This window comes from Podarcis pityusensis (assembly GCF_964106645.2).
Source record: "Podarcis pityusensis genome assembly, chromosome: 5".
In the NCBI taxonomy this organism is placed as follows: domain Eukaryota; kingdom Metazoa; phylum Chordata; class Lepidosauria; order Squamata; family Lacertidae; genus Podarcis; species Podarcis pityusensis.
In genome coordinates, this window is record NC_138032.1 from 24,218,758 (window position 1) to 24,241,949 (window position 23,192).

General features: G+C 41.6%; 1 protein-coding gene across 2 annotated transcripts in view; it reads right to left on the reverse strand.

The window, feature by feature from the left end:
- Window positions 1–8,508: 8,508 nt before the first annotated feature.
- Window positions 8,509–23,192, reverse strand: part of RNF13 (ring finger protein 13) — a 51,479-nt gene continuing 36,795 nt past the window's right edge. For both annotated transcript variants that reach the window (XM_081008241.1, XM_081008242.1), the window contains exons 8-10: window positions 21,333–21,426; window positions 11,455–11,535; window positions 8,509–9,979 (exon numbers count right to left, since the gene is read on the reverse strand). In XM_081008241.1, coding sequence (XP_080864367.1) covers window positions 9,609–9,979; window positions 11,455–11,535; window positions 21,333–21,426 — 546 coding nt within the window. In that variant the 3' untranslated portion in view covers window positions 8,509–9,608. The remainder of the gene's footprint in view (window positions 9,980–11,454; window positions 11,536–21,332; window positions 21,427–23,192) is intronic.

Below are 23,192 nucleotides of genomic sequence, written 5' to 3' on the forward strand. Positions count from 1 at the left end.
AGCCCTATTGCCCAGTGATCCTTGGGTCTTAACAAGAAGTTGTACATTGGAATTCTAATAGTTCATATGATTCTGTTATTGCGTATTAGTCAGCTATTGTGTTGTCTGATTTGGAAAGATATAACTGGATGGTGCATCTATCAGTGGGTTCAGGTTAATCTTGGATATTTCTGCATGCTTAAACGTTCCTCTCCCTCCACACCCCCTTTACAAAATGTGGGCTAAATTGTGAACATTTGTCATTCTTCCACCAGTCTGTTACTTCTACATGCAAAAATGTCTGGCTCAGATCCTCGCATTAAGGCGCCCTGATACACCCTGATACAAAAAGTCCTGAATGGTTCTGGCTAGTGTTCCTAGGCTGCTGCAATATTGTAATATGCAACATTTTTGCCTTCACTGTGGAACAGGTTATAGAATAGAAAGCTGTATCCAAACTGGTTGAATTTGCTGTTGTATAGTATCAGGGATATTTTCTGTTCTCAATGAACTGCCATTTTCTTAAACTTGTTTGACTATACTAAAGAAAATAAAATGGGATAGCTAATCAATAGCAAGGGGAAGGGCAGCAGCTCAGTGGTGGAACACTAGCGTTGTATGCAGAAGACCCCAGTTTCAATCTTGGTATCTCCAGATAAGGCTAGGAAAGACTTCTTTCTGGAATCTTGCAGAGCTTTTCCCAGTCATCATATAGTCAGTGCTGAAGTAGATGGGCCAATGGTCTGACTCTTCTATATTACTGGAATGGCCACTGGGTACAAATAGTGCTAAATGAAGAAATCATGCTGGTTTTGGAAGGAATTCAGCAATTCTCTGAAAGGATCCATCAGGTTGCTTTCCTCCAAAATAATTCCAGTGGGGGAGACGCATTTACGTTTAAATTTGCACTAAGCAGCCACCTCAGTACTTAGCAGTGGTTCATAGAACTGCTGGTCAGCCGTCTTCATTTACCCTTTTCTCAGATGAAACAAATATGGAGGGAGGGAAGCCATTTGTCCACAATAATGCCTGGAGTGGAAGGACTTGTGTGTGCATTTTAGCTAATGCATCTAATGACAGGGACCCCACCATGCTGGCATATGACAGGCGTGACCTGACTGGCAGTCTGAGTGATGAATGTTGAAAAGGGCAGTTGAAGCAGCTTCTGTATGGTTGGTTTCTGCATGAGAAAATGTGTGGGATAGGGCAGACAGGATTGTAGCAAAGCAGCAGCTTGGGAGTGAGTGAGAGCCTTGGAAATGACTGCAGAAGTCAAATCTGCATAGCACAAGGTGTTAAAGCCCCAACTGTAGCATTTTCATCATTCCTGTGTCAGCAATAGATTTACCAGTTTCTGATCAATTTTCTGTAAGTTGAAGTGCTTGAAACGGCTCTTTAAAAAACCCCTTAGGGGTCAGGACAGAAACCAAAAATATTACTGCATTGCCATTGTGAAGAAGTCGGTAATGGCAGTGAACAAGGGACTATGTGCATGCATATGAGAGAGTGAGTGCAATCTTAGATCCATTTACCTAGAAGTAAGCTCCATTGAACTTACTACAGTGGTACCTCGGGTTACAGACACTTCAGGTTACAGACTCTGCTAACCCAGAAATAGTACCTCGGGTTAAGAACTTTGCTTCAGGATGAGAACAGAAATCGTGCAGCGGCAGCGGGAGGCCCCATTAGCTAAAGTGGTGCTTCAGGTTAAGAACAGTTTTAGGTTAAGAACGGACCTCCGGAACGAATTAAGTTCTTAACCCGAGGTACCACTGTAATTGCTTCTGAGTAGTAAGGTTTTTGTAACGTGAGTGTAACAAGGGCCATGTGCATGTTTGTTGTGGGGAAAATGTTAAAAAGGCTGAAAGTGGAAAGGAGAAGGATGTACAGAGAAGCTATGGGGCAGGGGACCTGCTCTACAACATTTTTAGTAGCTGTCCATATGTACATTTAGTATAAAAACTTGCTTTTGCAGCCACTCTACTACTCTTTGTTGCAGATCTCTCGAGTTAAAACCACCATAACCCTAAGCATTCTTAAACTGAAGTAGTTTTTGCTGTTCTGATCTTACATTCATTGTTTTCCTGGTTTTCTCTTTAGTCTGTATCAGCCATCACCCTATACAGCACCACCTCCTGCAATCTTGCTCTCCTATAGCTCAAGGCTTGGTGCTGTTCTGCCATGTTCAGTATGCACTCTTTAAGTGTGTGACCATCTACCATATTTTCTCCTGCCCTTTTTGTGGTTTCTCATAGCTCATACTCTTTGACTGCATAGAGATCCTCTCAAAGAGTCATAAAGCTAAAACTCCTTCCCTGCCCCTCCATCGAACCCTATTACAGTCCACCAACTATGTTGTACTAGCTGGTGTGCTCTGTTGAATATTCCACACATTCCCTTGGGGCAGTGGCTGCTGTCAAACCACTGGTGTATTATCTTCATTTAATGTAACTGATAAACAGCTTCTGATGGGTGTATTCAAAGTATGCACCTTCAGTGATAAAGTAGATCAACATTCTCTCTAGTGCGTACACTTTATTTTGATGCTTTGACTTCTGCTTATGACTGGGTTGTGTACTGATTGACTTTGATAAAACTTCCAAATCTCTACAGAGGGTTCTTGCTGGGTAAAAAGTGGTTTTCAGCTCATAGTTAAGCTGTCCTGAGCAGCAGTTAGTAAACTTTTTCAGCAGGGGGCCGGTCCACTGTCCCTCAGACCTTTTGGGGGGGCAGACTATATTTTGGGGGGGGCGGGGGGAAATGAACGAATTCCTATGCCTCACAAATAACCCAGAGGTGCATTTTAAATAAAAGGACACATTCTACTCATGTAAAAACATGCTGATTCCCAGACCGTCCGGGGGACGGATTTAGAAGGCAATTGGGCTGAATCCAGTCCTCGGGCCTTAGTTTGCCTACCCATGGTCATGAGGAAGGAACCAGATTGATGGTTATTCAGCTCCTCATGCACTTCTGTTGCTGTCCTTACCAAAGAGTCCTATGTTATGGTTTGCAGTTTCCAGTTAGACTGCAACAGGGGTGCAGGAAGATTGGGAAGACATGTAAAAGACTTGGTAAAAGACTGCAAAAGCCACTTCCCAAAATTGTCACCTGGCATACAGCTTCTATCTCATGAACCATGGCACCCACACCTATGAATTTTGTCAAAGTTTTTGATGTCTCATTAACAGCCAACATAATGAAATGATGTAAATATTAGCCAGAACATGTGTAACAGACAACAAACATTCCAAAATGAACTTTGGATCATCAGAGTTCCAGGAGTATCTCTGCTATGAGATGGTGTTGAATCACATGTAGCTAGCTGTCTGCTACTTTCATGTGCCTATATACCGTACCAGTAATAGCCAAAATGCATTGAACTTCATAAGGAATTAAACCACCCACACCTCTGTGAGTCTGCCCTCCTATGAGATAGTATTGAACCTCACCTGTGCCATTTGCCAAAATATGCTTTTTTAAAAATGAATTGGGGATATGCTCCCCCACTGTTAAGGTTTTTGCCACTCCAAATGATCACTCAAGGTCCAGGAAAGCATCCCCTGCAAGACATTTGACCCAATGCAATGGTTGATGCAACATGCACATGATGAACTATTGAATTTCCCCCCCTGTCTAAATGAAGTTGTTATCAGTAATGACTTTACTATAGAACCTGTTAGAACCACTGGGCCAGGGAGGGTTATTATTGGTTAACTTTATATCCCACCCTGCCTCCCAGAGGAGCCCAGGGCGACAAAAACACGAGTGATAAAACTAAGATATTTAAAAACATTTAAATTTTATATGCAGTGAAAGATGCAGTGCAGAGCTACTGGTGCCCTCCAGCTGTTTTGGACTACCCCTTCCATAATCCCTCACTATTTGCCATGCTGGCTGGAACTGATAGGCATTATAGTCCAAAAATCTGGAAGGCATGTCAAGATGGGCTGCCATAACCTTTCATGGTGAAGAAGCAGGCTCTAGTTTATGAATGTAAGTCTTTGAAATGCCACAAGACTTTTGAAATTAAGGGCTACAATCTCATAGAATCATAGAGTTGGAAGAGACCACAAGGGCTATCGAGTCCAACCCCCCGCCAAGCAGGAAACACCATCAGAGCACTCCTGACATATGGTTGTCAAGCCTCTGCTTAAAGACCTCCAAAGAAGGAGACTCCACCACACTCCTTGGCAGCAAATTCCACTGTCGAACAGCTCTTACTGTCAGGAAGTTCTTCCTAATGTTTAGGTGGAATCTTCTTTCTTGTAGTTTGGATCCATTGCTCCGTGTCCGCTTCTCTGGAGCAGCAGAAAACAACCTTTCTCCCTCTTCTATGTGACATCCTTTTATATATTTGAACATGGCTATCATATCGCCCCTTAACCTCCTCTTCTCCAGGCTAAACATGCCCAGCTCCCTTAGCCGTTCCTCATAAGGCATCGTTTCCAGGCCTTTGACCATTTTGGTTGCCCTCCTCTGGACACGTTCCAGTTTGTCAGAGTCCTTCTTGAACTGTGGTGCCCAGAACTGGACACAGTACTCCAGGTGAGGTCTGACCAGAGCAGAATACAGTGGCACTATTACTTCCCTTGATCTAGATGCTATACTCCTATTGATGCAGCTCAGAATTGCATTGGCTTTTTTAGCTGCCGCGTCACACTGTTGGCTCATGTCAAGTTTGTGGTCAACCAAGACTCCTAGATCCTTTTCACATGTACTGCTCTCAAGCCAGGTGTCGCCCATCTTGTATTTGTGCCTCTCATTTTTTTTGCCCAAGTGCAATACTTTACATTTCTCCCTGTTAAAATTCATCTTGTTTGTTTTGGCCCAGTTCTCTAATCTGTCAAGGTCGTTTTGAAGTGTGATCCTGTCCTCTGGGGTGTTAGCCACCCCTCCCAGTTTGGTGTCATCTGCAAATTTGATCAGGATGCCCTTGAGTCCATCATCCAAGTCGTTGATAAAGATAAAAAAAATCCTTCCAGTAGCACCTTTAAGACCAACTAAGTTAGTTCTTGGTATGAGCTTTCGTGTGCAAGCACACTTCTTCAGATACACTGAAACAGAAGTTGCCAGATCCTTCTATATAGTGAGAAGGTGGGGAGGGGTATTACTCAGAAGGGTGGTGGGAATGGGAGATTGGCAGATAGCTGAGATGAGCCTGCTGACGACTCTTAACGACTGTAATAGGTCTTACAGGAAAAGGCAAGGGGTGAGAAGGTGAGAAATGGCTTAGTCATGTATAATGGGATAAGAATCCAATGTCTTTGTTCAAACCAGGTCTCTCCATGGTTTTAAGCTTGGTAATGAGTTGCAATTCAGCAGCTTCTCTTTCCAGTCTATTTCTGAAATTCCTTTGTAGTAAAACAGCTACTTTGAGATCTTGTATAGAATGTCCTGGGAGATTGAAGTGTTCTCCTACTGGTTTCTCTGTTTTGTGATTCACCTTCTCACCCCTTGCCTTTTCCTGTAAGACCTATTACAGTCGTTAAGAGTCGTCAGCAGGCTCATCTCAGCTATCTGCCAATCTCCCATTCCCACCACCCTTCTGAGTAATACCCCTCCCTACCTTCTCACTATATAGAAGGATCTGGCAACTTCTGTTTCAGTGTATCTGAAGAAGTGTGCTTGCACACGAAAGCTCATACCAAGAACTAACTTAGTTGGTCTTAAAGGTGCTACTGGAAGGATTTTTTTTATTTTGACTATGGCAGACCAACACGGCTACCTATCTGTAGTTGATAAAGATGTTGAATAAGACCGGGCCCAAGACAACCCTGTGGCGCCCCACTAGTCACTCTTCTCCAGGATGAAGAGGAACCATTGATGAGCACCCTTTGGGTTCGGTCAGTCAGCCAGTTACAAATCCACTGAGTGGTAGCATAGTCAAGACCGCATTTTACCAGCTTCTTTACAAGAATATCATGGGGCACCTTGTCAAATGCCTTGCTGAAATCAAGGTAGGCTACATCCACTGGGTTCCCTTCATCTACCAGGCTTGTAATTCTGTCAAAAAACGAGATCAGGTTAGTCTGACATGACTTATTTTTCAGAAATCCATGCTGACTATTGGTGATCACAGCATTCCTTTCTAGGTGCTCACAGACTGTTTGCTTAATGATCTGCTCCAGAATCTTCCCTGGTATTGATGTCAGACTGGGCGGTAATTATTTGGGTCCTCTCTTTTCCCCTTTTTGAAAATAGGGACAACATTTGCCCTCCTCCAGTCTGCCGGGACTTCGCCTGTTCTCCAGGAATTCTCAAAGATGACTGCCAGTGGTTCTGAGATCACATCTGCCAGTTCTTTATTAAAAGAACTCTTGGATGCAGTTCATCTGGCCCTGGAGACTTGAATACATCTAGACTAGCCAAGTATTCTTGTACTATCTCCTTAGTTATTCTGGGCTGTGTTTCCTCTGCTGAATCATTTGCTCCAAATTCTTCAGGTTGGGCATTGTTTTCTTTATCGGAGAAGACTGAGGCAAAGAAGGCATTGAGGAGTTCAGCCCTTTCTGTGTCCCCTGTTTGCATTTCACCATCTTCTCCTCTGAGTGACCCCACTGTTTCTTTGTTCTTCTTTTTGCTATGAACATACCCATAAAAGCCTTTTTTGTTGCTTTTAACCTCTCTAGCAAGCCTGAGTTCATTCTGTGCTTTAGCTTTTCTGACTTTGTGTCTACACGTGCTGGCTATTTGTTTGAATTTCTCTTTGGTGGTTTCCCCCCTTTTCCATTTTTTGTACACATCCTTTTTTAATCTTACCTCAGTTAAAAGTTCTTTAGATAGCCACCCTGGCTTCTTTAGGCACCTTCCATGTTTCCGTCTCATTGGTATTGCCTGAAGTTGTGCTTTTACTATCTCCCTCTTAACAAACTCCCAGCCATCATGAACTCCCTTTCCTTTTAGTATTACTGTCCATGGGATCTCACCCAGCACTTCCCTAAGTTTTATGAAGTCGGCTTTCTTAAAGTCAAGAAATTGAGTCCTAGTATGCTTGGCTGCTCCTTTCCGCTGTATAGTAAACTTCAGAAGAGCATGATCACTCGCGCCTAATGATCCTTCCACTTCTACCCCACTAACCAGGTCATCAACATTGGTTAGGACCAGATCTAAAATGGCTGTTCCTCTTGTTGCTTCTCCCACTTTCTGGACAATGAAGTTGTCTGCAAGGCCAGTGAGGAATCTGTTTGACCTTATGCTCTTGGCTGAGTTTGACATCCAACAAATATCCGGGTAATTGAAGTCCCCCATTACTACTATCTCCCTTCCTTTTGCATGCTTGGCCATCTGTTCCAGGAAGGCATCATCTATGTCTTCCGTTTGGCTTGGGGATCTATAGTAAACTCCCACAATCTATATTATTACTGCCCATTAGCTTTAATAGGGATACTGTGCCCTAAAAGCTTTAGGACTTTAGTGATATCGTGTATTTTGTAAGCAGGTTGAGTGTGTATGCATGTGTGGCGGGGGAGAGAAGAGTCCTTCATCTAATGATTGTTGACTCATTTGTGTGTTGTCGTCCCCCCACCCCACCCCCACTATCTTAATTTTCCTCCAGTCACATTGAGTGACCTTTCCTCAGCTACCACAGTAACACAACTTGCAGAAATGATTTCTCAGCTGCTGTGAGAAGACTACTGACAGCGTTTGCATTTCTTTTAAGTTGACAGAGGCTTCCCTAAGACAGGATATTTGAATATGGATGAGGGCATTGATGCACTAAGGCTAAAGAGAGACTTATATTTATGTGTTGTTTTTTAAAAAAACTGCACAATGCTTAACACAGAAACTGCAACGAGTAATTTAGAATTGAGCATATTATAAGTGACAAACATATACTGTTCATTTTCTTGGTTCTATATTGGTCACTGGAAATGAAAAGCAAAATATGCTTTTTAATAGGGCTCTTGATTTCAACAGGCTTGCACAAGTAATTCTTGATGTGTTGTGCCCTAAAATCTATTTGCTGCAATGTGAGTGAATACTTATGCATTCAACAGTTGAACTAGGTTAAATCTTCAGCAGGTAATATGGTTGATGCCCACAAGCATTTCCCAAAAGTTTACTTTATTATACTGGCTCACAGCTCCCACTGACTGCAGCCTCTGCACCATTTCTTGCTTGAAAATAACACAGAACAGCTATGTAACACTATAAACAGGGGGTGGAGACTCCAGATGCTGCTGAACTACTGCTCCATCACCCCTGAGCCCTGCCCATGATGGGAGTCGTAGTCCAGCAAAACCTGGAAGGCCAGTTTCTCCATTACTGTTGTAACTACTCAGAGATGGCAAAGTGATAATGGCAGTGTGTCTGCCATTAATGGAATGCTGCTGCCTGAATGCCACATAGTGGCTGGGGGGGGGGGTTCTTACTGCATGAACACAGTTTCTCGCGCCTCCCCCACCCCCCTTTTGCATATCCTCTGGGAAGATTGCTTTTGTGGTTCTGTGTTCACAGCAATCCACTACATTTTGGTTCAACTGCAGTTTTTAAACACTCAGTTATGTAGTTCTTTCACATACAGTATTAAAGTGGAAAACATGTTTTATTAACATCCTTTCAAACTTTCCTATACAAGGCCATATAAAAAAATCTCTGCAGTTTAATTATACAGAAGTGTGGCTACTTTCTACATAGTTACAATTGTATATAATTTATCTTTTTCCATGATATACTGTAAGTAGAATTCTGTTAGATATTTATAAGCACTCATTTTTCAAATCCAATACTTAATTTTTCTATGTGCATAGTTGTAGCAGACTAATGGATCTTCAAATGCTCTGTATAGAGGTATATATCCTTTGAGAATCAATAGCACACACACAAAATTCCATATTTCTATATGTGGTGTGGCCTGATGGTGCCTTTCTGCATTGGTCCCCACCCCTGTCTTAAGAATAAACTGAGTTGCTTTTAGCGAAGTGTGCCAGATGAATACATTTGTATCCTGATTATTTTCCTCAGGAGATGTTTAAGCCTAAGTGATGCTGAAACTTCTTTCACTACTTCCAGCAGTTCTTGCAAGCACAATAGGATAATGGGAAGGGCAGGCAAATTGCTTTTCTACGGAGATCAAAGCCCATCTCCCTCATCTGTTGGAGAAGCTCTTGATAAATGAATACTAAAACAAGCCTACCTTGTTCTTTCATTGAGTACTAGCTGTTCTAGGAAAAGCCCTCAGACACATACCCATATACTTTTTTTGGTTGGATTTGCAGGGTAGAACGTACCATACATGTAATAAATAACGTTGTCAATATAACCTCTGCTTACCAACACACTGTAAGCAAGAAAAAATATTTACTGTCCTGGCTAAACTCCATTTTAACAAGGTGCTGAAATAACATCTCTTTCTGTGTGCATTGTCGTCCCTAGTGATGGGAGTGCCCCATGTTACTCATTACCATTGTGAAGTCCAGTTAAAACGCTTGTCTTCAAAAGACAAATGGGAACAAAACAACAACAACAAAGAAACCTGTAATTAGATCAAACTATATAGAACACTATATGAACAGCTGCTTCTACTGAAGCAACAGGAGGGTCACAATGCGCTTCCCTATGTATGTGTACATAAAAGTAGAGCTCTCTGGACAGAGGAGTTCAGTTAACACCATTTGTTCTGAAGTTCAAACGGTATTTGCCATTCTGTAATCCTGTTCATCATTGGGCTGTAGCTGGACTACTATACTCTCTTCAGTCATTCCATTCTCTGCATCGCTACTGTCAATATCTTCATTGTCGTCGTCGTCTTCATCCTCATAGTCTGAAGACTCGGTCATGTTTGGGTGAGAATAAGACTCTGACAGCGCCCCAAAGGACTGAGTGCTGACGGAAGCAAGCGGCCTAAGCAAAGGAGTGTTCTCGGAGACTTCATTTTCTTCCTGGCTGTCCGTTTCAGAGTCTGAATCTCCCTGGGAAGGGACCACTTTCTGTTTACAGACTGGGCATGTTTTCTTGGTTTTAGTCAACCAGGGATCCACACACTTGCAGTGGTATGCTATTTGGGGGGAAAGAGAGAATCACTTAACTTCATCAGTAGTTTTAGAAAGAGGGTGGTTTATATTTCATGATAAAACATACACAACACTGCCCCAAAACCCCTACCTGTTCTATAGCAGGTAGCTTAGTGGGGTCCACTCCCCCCCCAAAAAAAAAATCAACCATGTGCTGCTTAGGTGTTATCCTCAATGGAGGAACAGCAATAGAACATTTGTCAAGCTTCAATTAATTTTGAAAATAAGGGGCTAAAGCTGAATATTAGAGGACATTTACAAGCAGAAGATTTTGGGTTCAAGTTTTGGCATCAGTGGGTAAGACTGGGAATATCTCATTTCAGAAATTCTGGAGAGCTGCTGCCAGTCAGTGTGGATAATACTGAACTGGATGGACCAAAGGTCTGACTTGGTATAAGCTCCCTTGTACCAAATCAAATAATTGGCCCATCTAGCTCAGCATTGCTGCTACTTTTAGAAGCCCTCTGGAAATCCCTGATTGTTCCTGTACAGAATTCTAGGTGGCACTGGGTATCAGGAAAATACTTTTGTCGGACTGCTTAAAAGCACAAAGTGCTGTATAAAATTAAAAGTGAAAGGGGCCCCGTCTGCAGCACTCAATCTAATCAAATGCATGTACTGCCCTCATTTAGATGTATACTTCAGCCTATTACTGAGAAAAGTTATTCTGGATTAAGGCAGACATAACACTGTCAGTCTCTCAGGTAGCAGAATTAATCAGGGAGGGAGCAAATTATGCAAACACCACTTTCTAGCTGCAATCAAGGCATTGATGTGTGTAACACTTCCTAACGTTTAGCTGACCTACCTGTTCAAATAAGTAAGCGTGCATAGATTTCCTCAGATTAGCATTTCCAAATGTAAGTAGGAAATAGCATATTTGAATGTGGCTCCATTCCCATATTAAAAAGAAACCTCACTAGACAGGACTTCTATCTGGCTATTGCTGTTGGCCATTGTTGTATGCACTCCTTGAATTTGCTACATGACTTTCCTGGCATGCCAGTTTTTTCATAGGAAAGGGTTTTTGACATGGGAGAGCAGTCAAACAGAGCATATGCATGATCTGGCATATGCATTTGGCAGTGGTACAGACTCCAGGGGAGGGGAACCACCTGCTTCTTTGGATAGTGTTGACTGCCATTAGCACTGGGCTGCCTGGAAAAGTTGCCATTCCATCTGTGCTTTTGCAGCAGTCTGCTGAACAAATACAATTTTATTTGTCCGTTATAGTACTTTAAACTATTCTCCTGCTTAACTCCACATACTAAACAACCTGTTGAGTAGATGAAAGTAGGAAGGGATGGTTTTTTCCAGTTTTATTATTTTCAGAAGTCCCAACAATACCCTTGTATTTCACTGTGCATCTTGGACAACTAAAAGGATTTGTTAACAACAACACAGGTTTTGATTTCTTTTTCGTTGCATTTTTACATCAAGCCCAAATGAAGTTACTTGCCATGAGAACAAGGAAGGATTCTGAGCTTGTCTCCATCCTCATATTCATCCAGGCAAATGGCACAAACATCATATTCATCTCCTGCAGCAGAAAAAAATGGAATAAAAGTTGCATTACAAAAGTGGAAACTCAAGTATAAGATAGAAAACTGGCTCTACGGAGAATTTCTCCTCAATCCTGCAAGGCTGTTTTAGAATGCAGGACAATTAATTTGATGAAATGTTGTCTCTTTCGTTTTTATTCTATTACTGTGTCTCATCTCTTCTTCATGTTAAGCTATTAATGCTATTTTCTCACATTCTTACAGGGTCACTTTCCATAACATTTTAAAATACTGCTAAATGCAGGCTTCTCTCATAGAGTAATACTGAGAATGCTGAACCTTTGTATTGTCCTTGGAACCTCCAGAGAGTACTGAAATCCCTGTATGAAATGCTGGAGCCACAGCCCGTCAGTATAATAATAAAGCAGTGTTTCAAGTGGGTTTAAGGTAGCTTCCAGTGCTGCTACCCCAATTATGGTAAGGTGTAAGAAAAATGGGTGAAGATGGGCCCAAAACGCAGTAGAGAATAGTCATGAAGAGAGCCCTGTACTGAGATCTGCATAACACTAGGCTGCAAGGAAACTAGAGCTCTTGTTTCATTAGACGATGTTTCTGAGCTGCCTACAATACCAAAATTATTTTTGATCTTTTCTCAGAAAGAGCAATGTGTATCATTTCTAGTCCTGGAGAGAAACTATAATTGTAGAGAGGTTAAGCAATCTAAGACATCTTAATATTTTTACAACAGAATAGTAATTTGTTAATTGTTGGAGTCATGATTCCTAAAATTATTAATAAATAATAACAACATGACTGTGTGTGTGTGTGTGTGTGTGTGTGTGTGTATGAGAGAGAGAGAGAGAGAGAGTATAATATATACATAAATATAAAAACCAACAATATGATGAAAGTACACAATTTGAAAGGGAAGATACCTATGGTGAATTTATGTTTGCTTAGATATTAATTTATCAGCTTAGATGATTACCCTTTGGAGTTTACTAATTGTTAATGGGAATAGTTCTGATTCTTTTAACATGGTAAGACCAGGAAGTATACATCCTTGTACCCCAAGCCAGCATTTGTTATAAACATCCAAGCTCAGACACACATACACAATTCCTCTATATACAATAGTTCTCCTTTCCCTATTTATTTCAACGGATGGGCACCTGACAAATACATGCATGGACTTGTTCAGAAGCTTTGTGTGTGCATCAAAGTGCACACAACACTTTGCATTGGGTGTGGTTTTGTATTTTGCAATGTTTTGTGTAACATGGGATGGAAATGCCAAAGCACCTTCCAGGAACTTGTCTGGCAATTGTAAAAGAGTTGCAACTGTATGGTGTGCCGGCACGTACTGCTTCAAAGAAGAGAGCACTGGTTAGAATCAGAATTGTAGAGTTGGGAGGGACCATGAGGGTCATCTAGTACCACCGCCTGCAATGCAAAACTCTTTTGTCCAACATGGGGCTTGAACCCACAACCCTGAGATTAAGAGTCTCAAGTTCCACCAACTGAGCTATCTGAGCAACACAAGCAGGGGCAGCAACCCCTAGTAAACCTTATATTGCTAAATACCTGTACAGTTGAAGTGTTTTAAGATACTAACAATGGGAGCCATGAAAATAAAATTACTAAGACTTGAACCATATGAGGAGTTATACAGTATTTTGAAGTCAGGCAGATGGGCCAGTAATGGACAGTAACAGGATAAAGGACAATCCCATTTGAAAGAATAACACAATTTCTAAATGACAGAATTGTACTTATATTACTTTAGTTTATAATAACACAAACCACTGTTTTCTTCTTTGTCAGCATCCTTAATATGACTTCCATGATAAACTATGTTCAACATTTCTTCTGGTTTAACTATACCAGTTAAACCAGTTATATGAATTTATGGAATTTTTCCCAATCTTGCCACATAAGGTTTACTTAGCGTAGAATTTTCAGCCTACCCTAGGCACCTTCAAACACCACCTTCTCCCAAAATTAGTTGTAGGTCTCAAAACCATGAACCCCCTCAGAATGGCTTCCCTACTGAATCCAACAGACATGATCAGTGTGTCTCTTCTTTTACTTGTACAGACAGAGCCTTCTGTTAAAAAGGTGGTCATGCGATGGAGACACCTGGTGCAGAACTCAGCAGCCAGGCTGCTCACTGAGACCAAATTGCCTAGCACTTAACACCAATCCTGGCCTGAATGCACTGCCTACCAATTGGTTTCTAGACCAAAGTCAAAGTACTACTGGCTTTGGCTTATAAAACCTTCTGCAGCTCAGAATCCTAACACTTCAGGGACTGCCTCTCAACACATGAACCAACCCAGAACCTGTGTTCTTTACCTGAGACCCTTCTCAAAGTGCTCACTCCAAGCGAGGCACAGAGGATGGCAACACAAAAATGGGTCTCTCAGCTTACTGAATGCTCTCCCCAAGAAGGCCCACCTGGTACCATCACTATGTGTTTTTACGTGCCAGGCAAAACATTCTTATTATCCCAGGCTTCTGTATCTTAATTTTTCTATATTACTTGTGTATTTTAACTTGTTTTATCCTTGTTTTTAGTGTTCATTTTTTTGCAAGTCTCTGAGTTTCAAAAAAAGCAACTAACAACAGCAACGGCAGTCTCTACAAAGACTCCACAAGCCCTGTCTTGATAGGAAAAGCTGGCTTCAACAGAAAATGCCTGACCAAGTCTTCAGGCTCTACATCCTAAATGCTAAGAAATGCATCACATATAATAAAAGAAAGGTCTGATTCTCTTCCCTTACTACTGTGAGACAGGTGTAAGGCCATCCCTGCACAATACCCCTCATGCCAAATGCAAGCTACCAAGAACAGCCAAGAACTGTTGGCTCAGAATTAAAGCAAAAATCCAGCGAAGGAATAGCTGGATCCCTCTCCCTTTCTAAAAAGTTTGACTAATTAGCCTCATCTGAATGCAAGGAATCACACAATGCTTTTTCTGCAAGCAGAGTAGGCTGCAGTTGAAAGAAAACCCAGGAATGCCTAATACCAAGATTACAATCCTCTGGAGCTGCTGCTTTACTTCCCATCCAAATAAGCACCAGGAAAGCCCTGAAAGGTTAATCCTTTAGCATCAACAGGGCTGAAGCTGTTGTTATTGGTGCTAATGCATTTTGCATTACTGTCCTGGGAAATCTTATCTAGCAACAATCAAGCCATTTTTATTCCTCTCTTGCCAAACCTGACAAAGAGCCAATATGGGGCTAGAGTTGGCCATCACACAAGTTTCCCTCTGTAGGCAACACCAGGGATAACTCAGGCTTGCTCTGTCTAGACGCCAGCATACTCAGAGCTACCACATTGTTTAAAGGAGCTTTGAAGAATAATTAAGACTGAAATGTGCCCTATTCCCCACCTCCCCCAACAGGCTTAGAGGTTTTTTCCTTAGGTCTTCCTACGGGAAGTTGACACAGTTTATATGCAACTTAGCAAATGGCATTAACAACCAGTGAAATATTAGCTTCTATCTTGATGCTAACTAAAGCAGTTTGAGTGGGGAGGGGGTCACACTAAAGATGGCTGTTTTCCAAAATAACTATAAGAAACCTTGCACATACTGAAAAGTGGCAAGAAATATGTCTGCCTGTACATACTAAAAACATTGTGTTCCTTAACAACATGCACGGGGGCGGGGGGCGCAGGGGTATGGCTCACTCAAGCGCAAGCAAATATGCAAGGAGAAGCAGGGAGGAAGGGCACTGCCAAGTCTTAATAGTTTTGAGGGCGAAGGTCTATAGCAGGAAGCCTCCTCCACCCCTGGAGACTCTGCCTGCCATTTAGAAGCCAACTCAATCCACATTCTATTTTTTGTTGCCCTTTTCTTCACATTTTCCAGCTCTTCAGTAACCTTTTTGAGGTACACGACCAGAATGCTACCCAGTATTGCAGCTCAACCATAGATTCAAGTAACAGAATCATGCTACTGGAAGTTCTATTCGCAATCTCTTTCCTAATGATGCCTCACAGGGAATTTTCTTTTTCACAGCTGTTGCACATTAGTTGCATCGAGCAATCTACTACAATTCCAAGGTCTCATTCCTGCTCAGTCATGGTCAATTCAGGCCCCATTAGCATTTCCTTGAAGTTACGATTTTTTGCCCCAATGTACATCACTTAACCATTGCTTTTTCTGAATTGCATTTGTGATTTTAATGCCCATTTCAGCCAATTTGGAGAGATCCTTTTGGAGTTCCTTGCAATCATCCCCCCCCCCATCACCTTGAACAATATGGTGTCATCAGCAAGCTTGGCCACCTTACAGATCACTTCTAACTCCAGACTATTTATGAACAAGTTAAAAAGAAGAGGTTCCTAAACTGATTTTTGGACGAACCCACGTCTTACATCCCTCTGTTGTAAGAACTGTCCATTCCTGCTCTCTGCTTCTTGCTCTTCAAGCAGTTACTGATCCATAACTGCTAAGCTCACTTAGGAATCTTTAAGAGACTGTATAGAAAGCATATTGAGAGTCTTAAGTATACATGCTGTACATGTGCTTATTGACATTCTCAAATAACTCTTAAGAGGCTGGTTAGATGGGTCTTATTCTTGCAGAAGCCATGCTGGAATTGCCCAGTGTATTAATTTAGTAGATGTTTGGTCCATGTGTTCTAGATGATGAATTATATGAAATAATAAATGCATGTATTCTGCACCTCTAACCTGGCAGATTAGGGAAATATAAAGTATGCAACCATTATTTGAGAAGTAATGGCCACCATGTGATTGTAATAGTATGTACTGGTTATAGGAGATGGGGAATTAATGCCAGCAAGTGGGATGAATGCTGAATCTGAGCTGAAACTTTTAACATCTGATTTCACAGAACTTTGCTCACAAGCACATTACATTAGAAAGACAAGACTACATTTATCAAAATATGACTTCCATATATATATATGTGCTTTGATTTGTAAAATGAATTAATGAATGTGGCGGTCTACTAAGACCCATACCAAATCGTGCCATTTGAGAACTGCTGGTCTAAGTGGAGATCTACTCTATTTTTCACACACTCTCTCTACTCATTTCACCCTCAGGAAGTTAACATTTCATATTGAAAAAGATATTTGTGGTTTCTCTGGCTTTTACCATGATGGAAAAGAGTGGGGCCCCCTGGGGGGGGGGTGCTAATTCATCTTTAAGATTCAGATGCTCTTCCAAACCTGTGAAAGACTGAATGAATTGAGTTAGCTGTGATTCTGCCTATCATGGAAGACCAGAATGAAGAGCTCTATGCTACTGTCTCCATCAATAATAGATTCAATACAGCACCCACTCAGTTGATTCCACAAAGGCCCCTTGATCAAATATTTATCACTTTTCCAGCGGTTTGTACAGTTAAACAATAATTTGGCAGTGTGTTTGAGTATAAATGGACTGCACCTTAAATGTCACACATTGGAGAGCTCCAGTGTAATTAATTAGCATTAGCAGTTAGTAATAGCCTTTACAATAAAAAAAAATGTAGTTGTTTACAAGACTTCAGGAAAAGATGAGCAAGGGAAAGCAACAGAATAATCCAAAAGCTTTCCTTGGAGTTACAGAAGATTTCTGGGTTGTCGTCTTGCCTCCAAAGAACACAAAATATCAGTGTTGTAAAGCCTAGTCTATTTGCTGTTTTAAAAAATCAATTGGCATTGGAATTTATTTTTTTTATAGTAATTTGGAATGTGCTTTCCATTAGGAGAGTTCAAATATTCAAATAAAGTGGAAACAAATAAAAATAGTATGTGCCTGAGGACTTTCAGCTGGCACCCATCTCAGAAGCCTGTGGCTGTGTTCATGGGGACAGCTAATACAGCAGCTTATATGTGCCTGAAATTAGTACATAAAACAAGAACTGCCTGGAATCTAGCCATTAACTTGTGGCAGACCTGTCACCATGAAAGGAGCACTACTCTTGTCAATGGTTAGACAGGGAAGAGTTGTGCCCTCCAAATACCCTCACAGCAGCTCTGGCTGTTCAGGGCCAAACGAGATGTGACATTGGGAAGTGTGTCATGGGATCTCCTGCAATTATTATTTTTTTAAAGTTTAAAGATCACCTGATCAGGACTGCAGCACCAGGAGGGGTATGTAACACATTATTCTATGCCACTTTTCTGATTAAAATCACAACACTCCAAAGCTACTATTTGCCATGTAGGGCAAAACATGCAAGTATTTACAGCGCTATTAAGTCAGCATTTGCCCTGTAGAGAGAAAAATACCATATGGGCACCTGTGTGGCAAATAGCTTTGTGGGACTATTTTCATCAGAAATATTCTCTCCCCCCGCCCCCAAAGGCCGAGCATTTGCAGTGTGCCCCTCCATTAAGCCCCATGGATGTTATTCTTCAGAAGTGCTTAGGAGAATGTGTTTCTTCCACGATAAGCAGTGTTATTCCACTCATATTTGAAGTGTTCGTATGTGTGCCTCCAGCAATATAAAGTACCAGACAGATTTTTTAACTTGAAGAGCCTTACACCTTGTCTTCCTTCCCCCATTGCTTTCCTCCTCAATCAGTTCTTAGGCAAAGGGTTGACTTCCTATTCTAAGCACCCAGCAACAGCTTTAAAGATTTAACAGACTTGCCTGGCTGTCAAAATCAGCACTTACTCTAGAACTCAATTCTATATATAGACCTGTTACAGTTATATGTGCAAACTCGTGACAGCAATTTGAGGTTTTTTCTACAATCAAGTGACATATAAATTTTGTGAAATAAATAAATAAATACACGGTACACTTCTCAGAAAGAGGAATCTTTCATCTCCATGCCTCCCAAATTTTGGAAAAGGTATGTTCTCGTGACATTTCTATACCACTTCACATTTTGAGGTACCTCCACATGGCAGCAAACACATGCAAGTTGACTCTAGTTGTCAGATCTCTGCTAATGAAGGTCAATTAAAAACTGGCAATACCTTAGAGCAAAGGTTTGATCAGAGCAGTCTCCAGGTTTGAGGGGACCCTCAGCATGGGGCTCCCTATGTCAATGTGGCCTCCTAAACATTAGTGGGTGACCCTGCTCCTATTCATTTCCACCATGACACAGTGGCAGATGGGCAGGCATATAATGAAAGGACAATGACTGCACTCCTCTAAAGAGCATAAGGCAAGCTGCCATTATCATCACCCACAATGCCCTGCAGTGAAATAGCATTATGGTGGGCAACTTTGAGCAATTGCAGTGGGGGCTGACTGGAAAACAAGGCCTGGGTCAGCAGAAGTCAGCCTCAGCAATGGTCCAAACATGTCACCTGCTGACATCAGCCTTGGGTATGATATTGTGGCCTATTAGATCTCTTCCACTTTTATGAAGCAAAGCAAAAAGCAACATGCTTACTAAACACATACATGGATACCACAATTCTACCACACCCCTCCCATGCTCCATAAGCAAGGCATACTGGCAAACCCAGTAAAATAACATGCAATACAACAAGAAGAAAATAATTCTCCTTGCATATTTGTCCTCTTTAATTCATCTCCATCAGAAATCCTTATCAGGAAAATAAATTAACACTCCTTTCTATTAAATTTTAAGCCCGAGAAACAAAAATATTCAGCAAATATCAGCCTCATTATTTTTTTATGAGAAACTAACTTTGTATATGACACTGTGCACTCTTTTCAGCTGAACATCTGCTTTGCAATGTCCTCAATAATGGAAGATGGCAATCAAGGGCGAACAGCAAATAGGGTGCAGCTCTGCCCTGAAATCCAAGCCCATGTGTAAGCCTCATATATTCTTCATGTTGCCAATGACAATGTTGTAGTTATCTTAATGTCAGTGAAAATCTCCCCCTCAGTTGTTTGCATGCTACAGGTTAAGGATGAAAGTCCAATGAATTAGGCAAAACATGTAGAGCAAAAACACTGGCAAAAAGATACATACTCTTCCTCCCCAAGAACTGAAGGGCTTCATATTGGTTCATTGAATGTTGGAGTTGGGGAAAGGGTTGCAGATTGTGCCTGACTAATACAGTCATCACAGTTGTAATGGAAAGGAGAGACTGAAGGGAAACATGAGCCAATTCAAGCATAAGCCTTCAGTTCTTGACTTAATAACTGATTTGTAAAACACATACAACAGTGCGTATACAATGATTAAACATATTTCCTTTTTTCAAAAGCAAAAAATCAAGACTCCCGTGTCCTCATGTGTCCAAACTATTAGGCTACATTAGCAGTCAGGTCATACTGCAACTGGCTCACACACAAATAACTGCTTATGCAAGCTACTCATGCAAACAATGCTCTGTGGGAGTCTGGGACTTGCAAGCGATCATGGTCGTGCTGTTGTAAGTCACAGACTCACGGAAGAGGAACCGCAATCACACAAAAGTTTCCTTTTTTAATATCACACTGCTCATTGCTCTTACTCGGCTACAAGTGATCACCAAAGAAGCTCATGTGAATAGGCTACTTGCACAAGTTTTAATTTTAATTTTTTAATTAGTTTTAAAATACACAACACTGATCTGCAACCAATGAACTTGCCCAACCCACATAAACCAGTTGCTAGTATTAAGGTGATAATTATGTTATTCTTTCCTTTCCCCTCCCAACAGTAATGCAACATAATGTGTAAGTACAGTCCAGGAGACTCCAGAGGTGATTCAATCTGTCTATACAGATGATCAGGAGCACAATTAGTATATACAGAATCCTGAAGATCATATTTGTAAAGATGCAGCTGGCAGAGTGTTTTTCAACCCTGTGCCATTGCATTTCCACCATATGGCATAAAACTTTTTGTCCTCTGCCCCAGTTGCTTATTTCTACTATGGCTACATGCCAGACAGCATTGCCACCACTTACAAAAACCTTAGTAAGTCCTTCATTTTAATGTCCTCATTTGGCCTATCCATATTGGATAGGATGCGGGTAGCCCTATGGTCTAAACCACCAAGACTCTTAGGCTTGCCAACTAGAAGGTCATGGTTTGAATCCACGCAATGGGGTAAGCTCCCATTGCTCTGTCCCAGCTCCTGCCAACATAGCAGTTCAAAAGCATGCCAGTGCAAGTAGATAAATAGGTACTGCTATGGTGGGAAGGTGAACAGTGTTTCTGTGCGCTTTGGCACTCGTCATAGTCCTCTGTGCGCCAGCAGCAGTTTAGTCATGCTGGCCACATGACCCAGAAAGCGGTCTATGGACAAACGCCAGCTCCCTCATCCTGAAGCAAGATGAGCGCCACAACCCACAGTTGCCTTTGACTGGACTTAACTGTCCAGGGGTCCTTTATCTTTTACCTTTACCAATATGGATAACAAGGATAGTTGCACTGTAATGTCTATTGGTTCATGTAGTAATTTAGCATTTCAGCATGCACTGTCCTCACAAACTGTATCATGTACAAATTTTTTTAAAGTACCTTTATAGCCTGCTTTTTTTCCACTGTGGAACTTGGTTATGAGTAGTTAATGAAAAGATTTAGCCAACTCCAGCAATATATGACCTGGTTCAGTAGTAATGACCTATAATGCCAGTTCAACTACACAGAGATCTTTTCCAGTCCTGAGTGCCTTAACCAGAGGAGCTGGGGACAGAACACAATGTCTTTGTAATATTAATCATGTGATGCCATTCAATCTACATCAAACCTGCTCAGGTTTGAAAACTCAATGTAGAGTTCTTCATTGCAATCCTATACCGTTCTGCTCAGAAGCAAGCCCTACTGAATTCAATGGGACTTACTCCATGGTAAATATGCATAAAATTGCAGCCTTAGCAAAATTAGCCTGTGTCATCTGTAGCTCTAAAATGGCATAGATTATTCAATCAATTCTAAAAAGCCACACTTACCTTTCTTGAACTTATGTACCGGAAGCTTCTTAAGCTGATCTTTTTGAAGCCGATTCCTTCTTGCTCTGTGTCTGTCCTGGACAAATTTTGTGATCTTGAAAGAGACAGAAATAGAAGACGGAAACTTTTAAGAGTAATACACCACACAACTCAAGTCTCCTTTCATTCTGAGAACAGTTGTTCAAAAGAAGAAAGACAAAATCAGCCACACAGAAAACATGACTCAATAGTGGGAATGAAAAACCTATGTACATATCCTTATCCTGCACACCAACACCTCCACAAGGTTATATTGCTTCATCTTCTCTGAAGTCATCATAGTCGCCACTACTCAAGGCTACTATAAGACCAAAGCAGCTCTAGTATAGCTATTGGACAAGTGACAAGCTCTAAAGAAGTCTACCTAGTGCATTTAGAAGAACCAACAGGGTCATGCTCCCCAGTCTCCCTCCTACCATCAGGCGACCAAAGCAATCTCTGGACCAAACCCAGGCTTGAAACCTGATTGACACAGATCTACACAATTACTATAATTTGAGAGTTAGGGGGTTGTACAGCAACCATCTGCTCAAGCACCTTGCCTAGTGAATGGTTCTTACCCACTAGCCAAGCTGTTACAATCTTTTATGCCCAGGGATGACTTTTTCCAGGAGTGTTTGCACTCCTACCTCCTTTAATGCAGATGGGACTGACCCGCCTCCCTCAAAACAAAGCATTGATTTCTTGAACCAAGCTGGTCAGCTCCTACCTACACAATGTCATGTAGGAAAGATCTAACTTTGCCCATATCCTCAGGCCTCAACAAAATAATCCATCAGAACCAGATGCTCTGTGGATAAATCATAGACTGAACTGCCTCAATAGTGGCTTCCAGGCTGTGGCTGATGTGAGCAATTCCACCCTCAAAGTGCATATCCTATGAGGAGTCTTTCACTTCTTCTGCTGGGTCAAAATGCTGGTGTTGTGTAGTGGTTACAATGTCAAACTAAGACCTGAGAAAGCAAGGTTCAAATCTCCACTAGGCTATCTGGGTGACGTTCGGCAACTCACTCTCAGCCTAACTTACATCACAGGGTTGTTGTGGGGATTAAAAGGGGTGGGGGGAGAAACCATGTACAACACCTTGAGCTCCCTAGATAAAATGGTGGGATAGAAATGCAATTTTTTTTTAAAAAAAGAGGAAGGACCTAAAGCCACTAAGAAAAGCTCAGCTGGACAGAACTATGAAGATGAAATGGCAATAGAAAAATAATGACCCTTCACCCTCATCACTGCCACAGAGCAGGTTCAATAAACAGCTCTCACCTGTGTTCCATCAGATTCATTGCAAGTTTGTATTCAAGCCATCTCCCCATCTGCTTTATAGCCTTTAGCTATGGTTGCAGGAAAATAGAGCCACTGTGCTGTGGCCAGATGCGACAAATGACTCTGTCGCTCCCATGTGCTTAGAGTTGCTATGCGCTGAGTTTTTAAGTGGCTACTTATACTGAAAATGAGAATGTACACCCATCCTTTGTGGAAAGATGCCAAAGAGGCGGCTGGGAAATTGCCCTTCTCTGCTACATCTCATGCTCTGGGCTCAGCTGTGGCTGTGGAAAAAAGTTGAGAGATGGAGCCTGCATATTCTTTACTGAAAGTTCAACCCTGGGTTTATCATCTTTGGGTATCGCCTCCTCTTGCTTTGCCTCTTTTCTATGATTCAGACTGATACGTACATTAGAGAAACTAGACATAGTACATAGCTGTGTATTCCACAGAAAAATTCTCCAGAGGTTTGCAATTCAGTGTCTTCCTTTAATTGCACATACAGTAAGCTTATCAAAGGCAGCGTCCCCAGGGATACAATTGTTTTTAAATAAC